The 15,429-nt window shown below is 57.8% G+C and overlaps 1 protein-coding gene across 11 annotated transcripts in view; it reads right to left on the bottom strand.

The window, feature by feature from the left end:
* NCOR2 (nuclear receptor corepressor 2) overlaps nucleotides 1-15,429 on the bottom strand; it is a 257,067-nt gene that overhangs the window by 57,890 nt on the left and 183,748 nt on the right. For 9 of the 11 annotated variants that reach the window (XM_074844705.1, XM_074844700.1, XM_074844704.1 and 6 more), the window contains exons 15-17: nucleotides 6,808-6,932; nucleotides 5,769-5,941; nucleotides 2,702-2,764 (exon numbers count right to left, since the gene is read on the bottom strand). In XM_074844705.1, the coding sequence (XP_074700806.1) occupies nucleotides 2,702-2,764; nucleotides 5,769-5,941; nucleotides 6,808-6,932 (361 nt within the window). Of the gene's footprint in view, nucleotides 1-2,701; nucleotides 2,765-5,768; nucleotides 5,942-6,807; nucleotides 6,933-11,384; nucleotides 11,498-15,429 lie in introns of those variants that run through there. The other 2 variants (XM_074844703.1, XM_074844697.1) reach the window with 2 other exon arrangements.

The raw sequence follows: 15,429 nt of genomic DNA on the forward strand, positions 1-15,429 counted from the left end.
AACCACTTGTTAGACACCAGGGGGGAAACCCAGAGCCGGGTGAGGACTGATACCAGACTGTAAAGACTAACAAAGGTCATGCTGAAACCTCCTGGTTCATCAAGTTCAGCTCCAGCGCTCTTGCGGCTGCAACGCCGGGCGCTAGCGGCGAAACTCGGCAGAGGGGCTGAGGGGGGCAATAAACCCACCCAGCTGTGCCAGGTCGGCGCTCACCTGCTGATCACAAACTCCCTTCCAGCCTACCTTTAACTCCTGCCTGCGTGGGCCCTGCCAGCGGGTCCCCTAAAGGCAGGAGCTGCCTAAACATTGCCTTTTAAGGACCAGCCCCATCCCACTGCAGAAAGCCTCCACGCCCTGCCCGCAGGCAAAGCTGGGCAGAGCAGCGGGTGCTGCCTGCTCCCCGGCTCGGGAAGGAAAGGGGGGACATCCTCGAGCAACTCTGGTTAACCAAAACCTCCTGTTTTAGGATCACAGCCACAGTGCAAGGAGGCAGTATCAAAAAACCACGCTCCCCCGTCATTATACCAATCTCTGCGCATTTTGACAGACCAGTGAATCAAAGTTTATTGCGTAATGAAAGTGTCATTAAGCAAGAACTTTCCTCACTAGGTTTTCGTTCCCCTAGTTAACTTTAATAACACGGTACTCCCCTTTATTGTCTCTCCCAGCAGACACAGTCCTGCCTTCTCCTGCTTGCAAGCTCTCCATGCAGCTCTGTGACTCTGGAGCAGAGCAGACAACTTTGGCGTCTCACTGTCCCAGGGCTGTTTTCTCTTACCTCCCTAAGCAGAAATGACACGGAGTTTCATGCCACGCACAAAAAATCCGGGGGTGGATGCCAAGACCAGGCTGATCTCCCAGCTGACAGGCACTGGGAGCAGAAGTCACCATCCCCACCTGCCCAAGCACCCCAGGGCGTTAGGGCTGACTTTCTGCAGGACTCACACCTTGCTTGTTTAAATCCCTGAACCAGGCGGCTGTGGGCGCAGACTTGTACCAGTACCAGGGAAGAGGGGGGCTGGGGCGGCCGTGTCCTTACGGTGAGGAGGACAGTGCCCGTGTCTCTGAGCCCACCCCGAGCCGGGTGCCCATCACCTCCTCCGCCCCTGCCCAGCCGTGCCAGCAGTGGGCTCTGCCGCCACCTCCACCAGCCTCTGAGGTTACCTCCGGAGTTTTGCAGTCGCTGCGAGTCGGAAACCCCCACTGTGCCGGTCCCTGGAAATGCCAAACAGAGCCAGTTTGAAGCATTAAAGCCGCTGCTTCCTGGCAAAGGGGAATTTGGCTTCTCTGTAGAAGTCTGGTGTTGCAATCTCAGTTTCCCAGGTTGTAACGGAGGGGAAAACGTCAGCAATTGGGCTTTACACCAGCAAATCTCCCTGCCTCATCCTGGCCCCTGGGCTGGAACAATGCTACATGCTCCCATGCTTCATCCTTCCTCCACGCAGGCTTTGGCAGCTGGTTTTAAGACTCCTTAAGCGCACCTCCAGCATCCAGCATAAAACAGCAAGAGGTACTTTTTAACAACCAGATGTGATCTCCAAAACAAAGCAGTGCTTGGAAAAGATCCCTCCAACGACCCTCCCCTCTCAGCACCTGCTCGCTCCATTACCTGGCCCTGGGCCAGTTTGCTTGATTAAAGTCTATCTATTAAGTTTTGCGTCTATAGAGAGCCCTGCTCAGCAACGCGCAGGATTGGCACCGGGTTGTAAAGAGGGTTGGAACAGCTTAAAGGCGAGTGAGCCAAACACTTTGGGATGGATATTCACCGGCAAAGTAATCCAAGTCCACAGCTCCCATCGGCACCTGGGCAGCCGGCGCTCCAGAACATGTAATCACCATGCCGGCAGCAGGTGCATTTTCCAAGCAGAGTCGAACCCACTAACATGCCTGTTTGCATTTGCCATCCCCAAATGGTACTCATTTCCATTTTAATTTCCCATTTACAATCCTCACCGGGCCAGGAGAGTCGGCAGCAATGCAAGCAGGATGGGGACGTGAGCTCGACAGTCCATCAACAGGACGTGACTTTGGCAAAAAATTAAAGCAGCGAAAGAGCTGGCGCAGGAGCGGCACGAGGAGGGGAAGTGGCAAGAAGGGCTGTGCTACACTCAGCACTTTTTAAAAACGGTCTCAGCAAAGGCTCTGAATCAGCTCCAGGATGTAAAGTCACCCCACGCAGCCCGCAGCCTTGTGAGCTCCCCGAGACGTGGCTGCGGAGCGCTGGGGTTCACCACCCTCTCCCTAAACCCCAGAGCTGTGAACACAGGCAGATGCTCTCAGTGTGTCTGGAACAGATCGCGCCAATAGCATGAACCTCCGGAGAGCGGGGCAAAGCTACACCTTATGCTACAGGCACCAGAAGCTGCAAAAAGCAACAGGCAAAGTGCCTTCCCCATCTCCTACGGTCGGCTCCTGCCTCGTGGGACACGTGTGGGCTCCGGCTGCAGCCCAGACATTGCTGGTGTCAGCACAGCTCCTGGGGCCCGAGGGGCTGAGCATGCCCCCCGTGCCACCGCCTGTCCCCTAAAACCCCCACTGGGGCTCGCTGGGAACAAATCAGCAGCAGGATGGGCAGAATCGGGCCCCACAGCAGCTCAGGGCCCATCACCCTACGCCGACTCCAGCAGTCAGACGCCGTCCATCCCCGATTGCTGGGTTAGCCCCAGCAAAGCCAACAGGAGAAAGAAAACGAGCGGCTCACCTTTTTTAGCCGTCTCCATCTCTTCTTCGGTCCAGCGAGAGCTTTCATTCATCTCCAGAGAAGCTGAGAAAGGGGAAGGAAAGGAGAGCAGTCAGCTGTGAGCGGGACACAGCAAGCCCGGGAGCTTGGAGGAGATGCCTGAACGCCCAAACCCCGTCCCACACCCTGCTCCCCGGAGGCACGACAAAACGCTGTGCAGCACAGAAGTGCTTCTGCAGGGAAGGCTGTGGCGGTGCAGGCTCTCAAGGCTTTTCCACACCACGGTAACCCATGCCCAGCTTTCCCCCCGGGATGCGTCTCGGTGATGCAAAACCTCCACTTTGGGACTGGAAGCGAAGCCAGATGGCTTGAGGGTGGCAGCAGATTTCCTGCTGATTTGGTGCCACGCACTCTGGCCCGCCAACAACAGGTACCTAAGATGGAGCCGACTTCGGGCTGTATGCTTTGGAGGTGGCAGACACAGGGTGGGACCGTCACCCTTGGCGGAGACGGAGAAACAGCGTCACCTCAGCAGTGACTTTGGCCGACCGCATCCATCAAGGGAGTTGGCCGTGAATGACTGCGGGCTCCCTTGGTGCCATCACCCAGCTCTCAGACATCTCAGAGCCGCTTCCAGCAATGCTGGGGGCTTGCCCAGAGCAGCGCCCATCGCAGGGGAACGTGCTGCTCCGGCCGGGAGAGTCAGAGAGGAGTGTCAGCACCTGAAACTCCCCCTCTCCCCCATCCCGGCTGTGGTGCTGGGGACACTGAGGTCCTGCATAAAGCCTTCACTATGCAACAGTCCCACTGGCAGCCTGGCACTAGAGCAAACCCTACAATAACAAACCAGGGTGTGAGTCAGAGGCAAAAAACAACTCGCTAAGGAAACAGATTTCCGGCTCAGGCTGCCAAGGGGTTATTACTCTGAACAACAGGCAAAGCATTATTTCAACAGTGATGAGAGATGTTTTGACAGTGTCCTTTCAAAATGGAAAACAGGCTGATAGGTTCAGGATAAAGGATACAAGCGAGGAGAGAAGGAAGCATCTTCCAAGAAGCTCTACAAGAAGCTGAGACCCCGTGGGAGGACAATGTGGGCTCCGATGCCCACGGCATCGAGCAGAGGAATCTCCCTCGCAGCCGGCTGAGCACAACTGCAGGTGTCACCTCCTGGAAGTCAGCGCAGGTTCCCGCCTCCCCCAGAAACGCCGTCCCCCCTGGGGATGCTGGCCAAGAGGGAGGGAAATCGATACCTCGCTGCTTCCCCTGGCTACGGGCAGAGCCAGGGCCACCACGCTCATTTACGTAAAAGCGAGTCTCCCTGACACGCTGCACAAGGCCCTTCGCTCAGCTTGAGGATGACTGTTATTGTATGGTAAAGAAATGTCAAAGAAACGGCCCGTTTGGTTTGATTAATGGTATTTACTGAGGTTGCGCAGTTATGAAACAGATGCCTATGGGGAGCTCCGGCACGCTGCAGTTAAACCACAATACGGTTTTGTGTTGTTTTTTAATGTTCAATTGGTATTTAAAATGCAATAACTTTCTTAGCCAACCTAAATTAAAGCACTATTGGAGAGACATAAAGTGAAACCAATTGCTCAGATATGTCACTGGAATCGATCCATTCCTTTTTCCCAATTTAACATGCTCTAAAGTCTTTTCTCTGTGTTTGCAGTGAAGTTTATCAAGCACTCTGAGATGCTGAGATAAAAAAAAAATCCCATCTAAGTTACTGGCATTATCTGCTGCTTCTTTGCAGCACTGCTTAACAAGTTTGAGAGGGAGAGCAGGGCTCCGTTGTGCCGGGAACTATTTATATCGCCTGTATGAAAACAGACTGCTCGCAATCAAGGCTTCAGCCAGTTGTCAGCAGAGGAACAGGGAGGCAAAACACCTCTGGGTGATTTATAGCACATGGAACAGCACAAGCAAGAAACTGCAGAGCAAGGAAACTGAGAGGAGTCACCCTGCTTTTATTTTTACCTGCCTTAGGTAGCACAGTAATAATTTTGTACTTGGTAGAGTAGAAAATATAGGAAAATCAGCCAAATTCCTTGATGCACTGGCTTCTTTAAGTCCATACAGGAGCAGTTTCTCAGGGTGACCACTACTGATGCCGCAGACGCAAGAGGTGGATGCACCCAACGTGGGGCTGTGGGTGCTGCCATGAATTCCCATCTAGCCCGAGCCAGGCGCGGCGGCACGGTGCGGCTCCGGCTGGCGGCTGGCGCGGTCACGGGGTGCCACGCTACGGGCAGCACGCTTTGCCTCATCCACCTCGCTCGGAAGCTGCTCCCAGCCTCTTCCCGCTGCGCTCCACCACCCTGTAGCCTTGTGCAGGCAGGATGGGAAAGAAAACACTGCCGCTGTGCCTGGCTGGCTGCTAAGGGGGCAGATGAGCAGGGGCACTGGGGACCAGCATGGGAAATGCTGCTTTTTGGGCAAAACAAGTCCAATCTGGGGTGCACAGCAAGACCGAAGCCAGGGTAGGGGCTCCTGAGCAGCTGTAAGCTGCTGCGTCCTTACCACGTCCTTCAGCTGCAGAGATGAGGAAGGGATCAGCCCAATTCCCAAGGCCAGGGGGGTCACAGACCCTGCAGGCTGCAGCCACTCGGGCTCCAGGCAAATGTGAAAACAGAGAGGGCAGGAAAACTGGCAGAGACCCAGGCAAGCCCAGGAGGGCAGAGTAGGCTCCCATGCAGAGGTCAAGGGTACTCAAAGCCCGAGCTGCCGCAGAGGGAAACACATCTCCAGGTGCAGGAGGGACACGAGCCCTGCATGAACCCAGCCAACACGCTGCTAAAAATGACAGCTTCCCTTTTTGTCTTTTGCAATACTTTCCCTCTGAGGCTATAAAACCCACTAACACTCAGCCAGGACAGCCCAGGCTTGCAAACGCCTCCACTTTATCCGGGTGAACTGTGCTGGGTAATTTGTGGGGTAGAGCAACCTCATTGCTGGCCCCCAAAAACGAGGATTTCACGAAGGAAAACCCTACTCTGCGAGCGGATGGCCCATCCCCACACAGCGGACACCCCAAAGCCCTGCCAAGGTCCCCCCTGTCCCCGCGCCCGCTGCTACCCACCCAGCTCCGCGCTCTGCTGCGGGGCAGCCGCCTCCTCGTTGTTGGCTTCGTTCGCCATGGAGCGGGTGATGCGGCCTTTGCGCCTGCCCTGGCTGTTGGCGGTTTTGCGACCTTTGGAGGTAACAGTTTCTTTCTCATCGTTGTCTTCCCCGGACGTGTCGTCGTTCTTGTCCCTGAAAAAACAGGGAGGGAAATAAAAACATTGTTAGGTTGGTCTGATTTTTAGGTCAAGAAATTACTTCTCTGCACGTGTTTGGGAATGTTGGTGGTTTTTTTTTTTTTTTTTTGTCTTTTGGGGGGGCAGGTCTGCATTTTTTTTTGCACACGCAGGCTCTTTTCCTGGCTGGGAGCGGGCTGGATTGGCGGTGGGGTGATTTGTGGTGGGGTTTTCTTTCTGCAGCTGGCTGCAGCTCCACCACCAAGTGCACGCAGAGACCTGACGGAGACAGGTTTAATGCCAGACCATTCAAATTCATCCCTGCCTCCTCCTCATTTATCTTCCTGAAAGGGACCTGCTGGTAAATGTCTTCGCAGCCTAGATATAATGAAGCCAGATGTTCTTTTAAACCAAGTATTAAGCCCATTACAGATAGCTAGCGGTCTGCGTGCCAACCTTTCCCCGCCACGGCTCTGACGCTCCCCATTCGGTGTGCGGGAGGCAGAGCTGGCTGAAGCCCTTCATCTGGGAGCGCTCACGTTGACATCAATAACGCTAAAGGTGAAGTGCCATGCTTGGCTGCACCCAGATTGCTCCTCCGACTCCCAGCGGCTCTCACAACAACAAAACAAGCTGGAGGATCAGAGGGGCTTTGCGGGTCAATTGGGTTTATATTAAAAAAAAAAAAACAACATATCAGAGTTGCTTTCCTGGTTTGGGAGCAGCAGGGAAGAGGAATGAAGAGGAGAGCAAGCTCTGCCCCTCCCTCCCTGCGGAGGAGGTGAGGTGGGTCCTGCACGGCAGGCAGCCCTGGACCACACCGCATCCCAACCACCGCAGCCCCAGCCCAATGCCCAGCCAGGCAGGGAGTGTTGTCCTTACTTTGTCAATTCTTCTTTGTCATTTTCTGTTTCCTGCTTGTCTTCCTCCTTCTCTCCCTCCTTCTCCTTTTCTTTCTCTTTTTCATCTTTCTCTTCTTGGCTGCTCCGGGGCATTTGCTGCTGCTGCTGCAAAACAAGGGACGTAAAACAAAACAATCGCTCAGTGCTGAGGCGGATACATCACAGCACCTGGGCCAACCTAAACAAACGCAGCGAAACAATGCTGGGGGGCGAGCGGCCAAGAGGAAAAAGCGCTGCAGGCAGAGGGTACAGGCAGGGTGCTTACAGAGGCCACGGGGGCCGAAAGCTTTCCGAGGAGATCAGAGGTAGTTTGGGATCAGGCATGGCAGATGCACTCTGGCTCCCGTTCCAGGCAGCGGGACAGCCCTGGCAGCTCCCCTGGGGTCAGGCAGCAAGCAGGGACCCGAGGCGGGGAAGGCAGAGAGGTGAGAACAAACCCCCCGTTCCCTGCAGATGACAGCTTAGCAACGTCAGTCACAATTTGCAGCCGGTGGGATCCATTTTGCTGAAGCATGAAGGAGACAGGGGCACCAGAGATGCCCCAAGGCTCAGCGATACCAACGCTGGCATCTTTTTCAACGCTATGATCTTTTTCCCAAGCATCTAACATGGCTCTCAGGGGAAAGTTTATGGGCCCCTTATCACTGAGAAGGGAAGATGCCTGACTCCCTGTCCGCTCTGTGCCAGCTGGCACCCTCGGCGGAGGCTGTGCACCCAACTGCCCCAATGCTGCTGCTCGGACCAAAGGCACTGCGGTACCCGAGGGAGGGACATGGCGATTGTAATAGTTCTGGATTTTGTTTCAACAGCTGCAGGAAGGAGGATGCTGGGGAGGCCTGGTTCCCCTGACCTCCCTTCCCTCTGGCGACCAGCAAATGAGAGGCATTTCATAGAGAAATAGAAATTAGAGACGGAAATGATTTATTAAACCATCCTGCTCCTGGCTAATGCAAAGCTGCTTGCTCCAGGAAACCCACCCGGGCTCGCCCGACCCCTGCCCAAGCTGCAGGGCTTCCACCAACCCTCGGGAAAGGGTTCAGTGATGTAATGGGGGGAAATTACCCTAAAGTGGATTTATCAGCAGAAAGTATGATCCTAGGTGGCCTGGTTTGGCTGGCAGCTGTTCAGCAAGTGGGGATGAGGTGTCCCCGCATCCCTCGAGCCAGGGGGACTGGCCCATCCCCGATCCACAGGAACTGGGAGGCTGCCTCGAACACGAGCGTCCCCGCAGCAGCAGCGCTGGGTGCGAGCTAAACCCTCTGCCCCCACGGGCTGGTGCTAAAATGAGAAGTGTGGAGCTGTCGAAACGGACTTTGGAGCAGTTTTATGAGAAAGCTGCTGATTCTTTCAGGCCCCAGTTCAACACAAGTCCTTAAAACACAGGCACTACCATCACCGAAACCCTGGGGACTTTCAGTTCCTCCTTGCATGGGGGGAGGGCAGCTGTGCCACCAGGACCCCCCCTTGGTGAGGCAGGCTTGGCCAGCCCTGTGGCACCTCCACGTACCAAACACACCCCTAAGCATCAGCTCACACCCCCGTCGCACCCCCAGGAACGGCTCCATGGGATGCAAGGCTGGGAGGATCCAGAGGAGGGGGAGCTGGGAAACAGCTGGGATGAGTACTCAGTCGCTTAAGATTTTCCAAAGACCATAAATCTCTACAGCTTGGGGAACGGGATGTCTCCAGCCAAGGAACAGCATCGTACCCGGCATGCCAGGCACTGTCCTCACCAGCCCCCAAGCCCAGGGAGAAGGAGGGGGGCAGCCAGCAAGGCTGCCAGGACCAGGCAGGCAGACCCACGCTGGTGGCAGAGGAGCAAGGAGCATCCGTCAGGCGTTACCCCAGCGCTGCCCTGAGCTCTCTGACTCCCTGAGTCACACTGTGGTGACCCCTGAGCATGGGTTCAGCCCAGGTGAGGTGAGGGCTGTGACCTCCGAGGGCTGGGTGGGGAGCAGGGCAGGCTCTGCCCCAGCCCTGGCCACCACCACCCACCCATGTTCCCATCACCAAGCGTTTTAGCAACGGAGGGGAGCCCAGATGAATTTCGCAGTATTTCTATCACCCTATCGTGAATATTTTCTATTGAGGATTGGGGGAAATCCTGCATCCCAGAGATCCCAGAGATCCCAGCTCCCTGGGGCATACACCCAACTCTCCAGCCATAAATCCAGTGCAATCGAATGAGTCCCTGCTCCAGCATCAGGCTGGCGTGGGCTCCCAAGGGAAGCTTCATCATCCTCTCATCTTGTCTCCATGCTCGTTCAAACCAGTGGGCTGTCACCCCAAGCAGCCATCACAGCTCTTCCCCAGAGGAGGAGGCTGGGATGGTGGCGATGCTAAGGAGCTCCCTGTGCCAGCCTGCAAAAGCAGAGGTGGAAAGGCAGGGAGAGACGCAAGCAGCCGCGGAAGCTCACACTGCAACACAGATGCTTCCCCGCAGCTCTGGCACAACCAGGATGGGCAAGCCCCGCTGGCCTGGCTTCAGCAGGCCTCTGTGCATCCCCCTCCTCCTGCAGGTTTCAAGCCCAGCCTGGTAGGACATCAAATTAGGGCTTCTCCCACCACAGAGGAGCATCTTGATCCAAGGATGCCCTCTAGTGATTGCCCTGCTCTGGCCAGGGCCTGCTGCCAGGGGCGAGAGCCAGCTGGGCGCAGCACCCTGTGCACAGCAGGACAGGACGGGACGGCTCTCACCTGCCAGCCCTCTCCCGTCAGGCTGAACGGCATAAATTGGGCAGCATCGTCACCATGAGGCCATGGCGGGGGAAAACTGTCCCCAGCTCCAACCGTGGCTGCGTTCATGTCTTCACCTGAAGAAGGCTCCTAGCCAAATGCTGCTTTGAACCCTGGTAGGCATGCGGTGATGGCTCATCTCCCGAGCTAGAGCTCGGCTGCATGGTGGGGCACCCCTCAAACAACCGGAAAGCACCTCTGGGGATGGCCATGCTCACGAATGTCGCCTTACATCCCACCTGGGGGTACGTGCTGGGCTGGAGGCTGTGGGGCTGGTTGAAGCACCCAGAGCCCTGGCAGAGAGCAGGCACCCCGGGGACCCAAACGAAGCCACGGAGAGCTCAGCCACAAACAGCACGTGGAGAAAGGAGGTGGGACACCCCGCTGGGGACTGACCACAGCAACTACGTCGGCCCATCCATGCTACATGCTCTACGCCAAACCTCAGAGCAGTCAGCATCGGAGCTGGACCACAGCATGGCACAGCGCTGGGAAGTCACAGCCGGGAACCCGCGAGCCGGCCGGTCCCCCGCTCCCGGCACACGGCTGCCCCGCGGTGCGCGGGGAGGCTATTCTTAGCGCTGGACGCGGACCAGCTCTGGATGATTCAAGGGTCGGGACGCCATCCCAAAGTGTGACAGGCCAGGAAATGCTTCCCCAATTACCAGCTGATGTTTCCCTCTGATTCATGCTGCCCCGGTTAGAGGTGGACTAGCAGGTGGGTCAGCTCGTAGTGGACAAGCCAAAGGCCAGCGCCGAAACTGCTCGGCTCCCGGCAAGTTAAACCTCTCCCCACCTACATCCCTGTCCCCCTGGGGATAAGGCACCCCACCTCCCGGAGGCAAAGCAGGTACGTGCTCCCCACCTTGCACAAGGAGATGAAGGGATGTGCCCGAGGCCAGGGAAGATGCCTGTGGCAGAGGGCAGGGCTGTCCCTCCCGTCCCTCCCTCCCAGGTCAGACGCTCTAACCACCGGACCGCCCTTCCTCCTCAGCATCGCTGCTGCTTGTTTTTGCTGCCGACACATCCTGTTTATTTAAAAAGGCCGCAAGACAAAAATCGCATGTGGGACGCGTGAGCGAGAGGCCGATCCTGCTCCGAGTCTACGGGATGGGCGGCCTCCTTCCCCGCGCGCTCCCCATGCTCCGGCGTGAGCTGCTCCGTAATTACAAACATCTGCTCACCTCTACCCCAATTTCCCACCGGCCCCGGAGCAGCTGGAGAGGAGCAGATCGCTGCCAGCCCTCCCGAGAACACCGCATGTGCCGCCGGCCACCCCCTCGCTGGGGCCCGTGGGCAGGCACACACGCTCGCCCCAGCGCCCGGCTCCCCTCCGGAGTGACACGGCTCACCCTGCCCGGCCAGCTCCATCGGGCTGGCACGTCACGGGGATTTCAGCCGCTCTAAAGCTCCGGCTCCAAGTGCGCTTTTGAGAGACACCGGCATGCAGGTAGGTCCCGGACACCAAAATACTGGCCCTGCTGAGAACCGACCAACTCGCTGCACGTCCCGGCAGCGGGTCTGGCTGGGAGAAAGCCCCGGCGAGGAAGAGGTGCAGCTCCTCCCACTCTGTTTACTTCCTTTGCCGAGGCACTGCCTGCTTCTGGAAGCGGGACGGGAGGGCAGGAGGAGGTGGGGGAAGAAGCAGCTCCCCACCTTCGCCCTCCCCAGCCCCACCGGAGACGCCTGCCGCCTTGGCACAGAGACGGTGAAACCAGCCAGAAACCCCTTCGAGCCGGCGGCACGTTCCCCGCCTCTGAAGCGCCCCTCTCACACACTCACCAAGAGCTCCAGACCCTCACTGCTCCCCAAATCACTCACCTCCCCGCTCCCCGGCTCCCGCGAGCGGCTGGTCCCCGACAGCCCCATCGCCGGCTCCCGGCCCCTGCTCACCGCCCAGCCATCCGGGCGCGCTGTGCCTTACATTCTCCGGCTCTGAAGGCTTCCTGACGATTTGCATAGTTAAGCCGTAAACTAACCACAACATTCCTCTTATGATTTTGCAATCTGCTGGAATAACGTGGTCGCTCTAAGTCAAGTCGATGAATCATCATCTATAAACCACAGCTCTCGTCACCGGGGCTCTCAGTGCTGGCTGCAGCCAGCGTGATTAATCCGCCAGGATGCCAAGCTTAACCTGCGGCGCGGGGCTATTTATTTTCCAAACTTGCAAACCTCCGGAAAATGACTGCTCCTGCCTTCCCCATCCCCCCTGCAGTGAGATGTGCTGGGCTGTGGAAGGGGATTGGGGACCATGTCGGAGCCTCGCTGCCCGCACAGCATCCCGGCGTTACCTGCTGGACCATGCACCTTGCAACTGAGGCACCCGTGCCCTCTCCCAGTCCTTTCTCACTCCCTGCTCCGCAGCACCCTCAAAATATGCACCAAAACACCACTGTTGCCAGCCCAGCTCGGTTCCCCAGCCCTGGTCCTGCTGGGGACAGGCACAGCCACCATTTTACAGCAACTCTCCCCCTGAGGTTTAGCTGAGCTCACACCCGTTCCTGCCCTGAAACCACCAGCTCCGGCCACCCCCAGCCACACTGGACGTGCTGGTGGGGAACCAGCTCAGGTCACGGTATCGGTACCGAGTGGGAGCCCTTCCCTGAGCCCAGGTGCCAGCTGGGAGTGACATCTCTTGTCTCACAGCAGGTTTTGAGGGCAAACTGGCTGCACGGGGGATGCCATTTGGCTGCCAGCAGGCACGTCACCTCCACTGCTGTCATTACAGAGCCCTGGGCTCTAACAGAAGATGAACACACCACGGAAACCACCGACTCCTGTTTGCTCCTTAAATCAGGAGGGAGCGATCCACAACCCTCCATGTCCTTGTGCAGAGGGGCCCGTGTGTGCCAGGCTGAGCTGCGAGGCAACTCATTTCAGTGCCGCTCAACCCATCCCCGGGCAGCACAGGCAGCGAGCTCCGGGGTTTTTGCTCAAAGGTGGCTTTTCAGCCCTCGCCACAGGCTCACCGCAGCAGCACGGTGACGCATGCCAACCCTCTCCCCACTGCGTCACGCCAAAGTCTGCCTCGACAGGGACTTTGGAGGGAGCTGCGCCCCGCCGGCGCGAGCCCTGTCCCCTCCAGCAGCCAGGAGCACCCACTCGGCCGTGCCGCCTCTCCCGCACGCAGGGTGCCGGCTCCTCGCTTCTCCCGTGGGTGACTTCAGATCAATGGCATTTACGATGTTCTCCAGGGGCACTCGGATGTGGAGCAGGAGGCTCGGGCCGAGGTCATTGCACGCAATCAGGGAGTTGCAAATTAAAACCAGCTCGAGATAAGCCCAAGACAAAAGGCCTTCGCTATGCTGGCCAGGAATGCCTAGGGTTTGCTTTGCTGCTTCTCCAGGAGTCCCAGCACGCCTGTGATGGCCACGTGCATGCGTGGGTGCCTGCTAGCATCACCCTGAACACCCCACGGGGTCTGGTACAGCACCACGGGGCAGGATGCACTGTGCTCTTTGTGGCACAGCCGGTGGGACTTGGCACCCGGCTCCCACCCCTCTCCCCGGCCCCGCGGGGCGCTGCGCAGAGCAGCTCTGCCAGGAGCACGGCTGGCACCACGTATCCTTGGCTCGGGAGCATCCTCTCTCCTCCACCACCCACATCCAACCCTTCCACCTGCCTTCAAACTCTCCCTCCGGCAGGTCACACCAATGAGAGCCGGGGCAAGGACTGCCCCACCGAGCACCCACAGCGCCAGCCTCCTCTTTCACCACCATGCTGCCCAGGTGCCCAAGGTCCCTCCTGGAGCATCCTGCCCTGTTTGCCAACGGCGTAGCAGAGGTCGAGGACCTGCTGCCAAGGTCTGACACTGCAGGGCCTCTGTAAACAGCACTCCCCGCACGTCCCCACCCGTCCCTCGGCGGCAGGCTGGGTAGGGAGCGCAGGGAGGATGGCTTAGAAATACAGGTATGTATCATGTAGGCGACTCCCAGGGCTCAGAGCCTCTGATCCGATGGTCTGGAACGCCTCAGCCCTCGCTGCCACCCACCACCACACAGCCTGGCTTCTCACGACCACGCGCGGCACCCTCCGCTCATGGGAGAAACCACAAAGCAAAACAAGCCGCTGCCAAAACAACAAGAGAGGAAGAGGAATGTCTGCCGGCGACTTGGCTTTGATCACTCGCGTCCTGGGGCTGGGTTTGATGCTCTTGGCTGCGGAAGCAAGTTGAAAAATCAAAGGGCCAGGCTTGGATTTGATAAGGAGAATGATAGTGAGCACAGGGCTTGCTTGGTTCAGCTCTGACCACGACGGCCCGGAGCTGTGCTGCTCCTCTGCCGGTAAACAACAAACTCTGCAAGACAGCAATCATTATACAGCAGAGATGGAAAACGCCAGGGCCGTGCCTGACACCCCGGGAGGCACTGAACAGGCCCCGCGCACGCTCGCCAGCGCAGCTCTCGGCACCGCAGGCCACAAACCATGGCCCGGTGCCAGCAGCAAAACGCCAGCAGCCACAGCTGGGCTGCCCTGCCCTGCCGTGCTGTGCCGCGGGAAAGCCCAGTGCCACCTCCCAGGCTGCCGGTCCCGAGGACGAGGAGAGGGGCCGGCTGTGGGACTGCAGAGACACCAGACTGCAGCATGACTGCGGCCGGTGCGCGCACCCCAGCACGGGCTCATCTTGGGCGGCACTGGGAGCCTGTTGGGCATGGGAGCCTTTCGGGCAGTGGCCCCTGCTTGGCTCAGCCCAGCCCAGTGGGCACTGACACCTTCCCACCACTTGCTCCTTGATCTCAGTGAAACGCAGAAGTGATTTTTACAGGACCCTGCTTGTTCGGATCCCTCCTTAAATCACCGAGGGCTTTTCCATAAGAGGAAATGTTTCTTTTCTGGGTCGCTGCTGAGTTTTTTAAAAGCAATTTGATTGCTCGTGACGGGAAAATGACCCGAGGGGAAGAGAGCATGAAGTTTGGAAGCGATGGAGATGAGCCCCTGCTCTATCCCGGGTGGGGAACACATGTTTTCTCTTCCCTGGGGTTTGCTTTACCCTGCTCCCTCCTGCTCACAGTCCCCTGGACAAGGCTGACCCACTCCGAGCCCTGCCAACAGCGGAAGGTGCTGGGTCGGCGGCTCGTGGGACGCAGAGCAGCATCCATGAATGCCACAGACTCACCAGGGGCAAAGCAAGCCCCGTATCCTCACAGAAGCAGCTTTCTCCAGGATTTTCAGCTGTGCCTGGTCTAAAAAGCGACTTAGCAATGATGTGACCTATCTCCCGTCCATGCCCAGGCAAACCTGGATCGCAACAACAGATAAAACAACTCATCCCAAAATCCAACCACTTCTGTCACTCCCTGTCCCGCTGGGAAGGTGCTGCAGGTTCCCCGTCGAGATGGTAATGCCCAGCCTGGATCCCAAACCCCCGATCTCACGGAGTACTCACGTGGGTGCAGGTGTGGTGGAGCGCTTGCCGGGAGGATGCATCGACCTGCTGCTGGAGAAACACGAGTCCGAACTTGGGGGCCAACCACAATTGGTGGGGGTTTACCTCACTTTTAAGTGACTATTTTATTATCGCTAACTGCAGACACGATCAAGCTGCACGGAAGAGCCTGGCTGTGGTGGCCACAGGGTCCATCAGCAAGTGGACCATTGGCAGCCCGTGCCGGTGCTGCCCCGGAGGGAAGCAGATATGTGTCCCTCTCTGCCAGTGCCCGTCCCCACTCCGAGCCCGCAGGTCTCCCGGCCGTCCCTGTGCTGCCAGCAGCCCTTGAGGCTGTGCTGGGACCTGGGGACAGAGCAGCCATCCTCCTGTGGCAATGCATCCTTCGATTCTTTTTCCAAATATGGCCACATCGTTCTCATTTAATCACCCCCAAAACTGCAGTTGGGATTTTAGGAATGTGAGTTTCCATTGTGT

The sequence above is a fragment of the Strix aluco genome, chromosome 18 (assembly GCF_031877795.1).
Source record: "Strix aluco isolate bStrAlu1 chromosome 18, bStrAlu1.hap1, whole genome shotgun sequence".
Taxonomy (NCBI): Eukaryota; Metazoa; Chordata; class Aves; order Strigiformes; family Strigidae; genus Strix; species Strix aluco.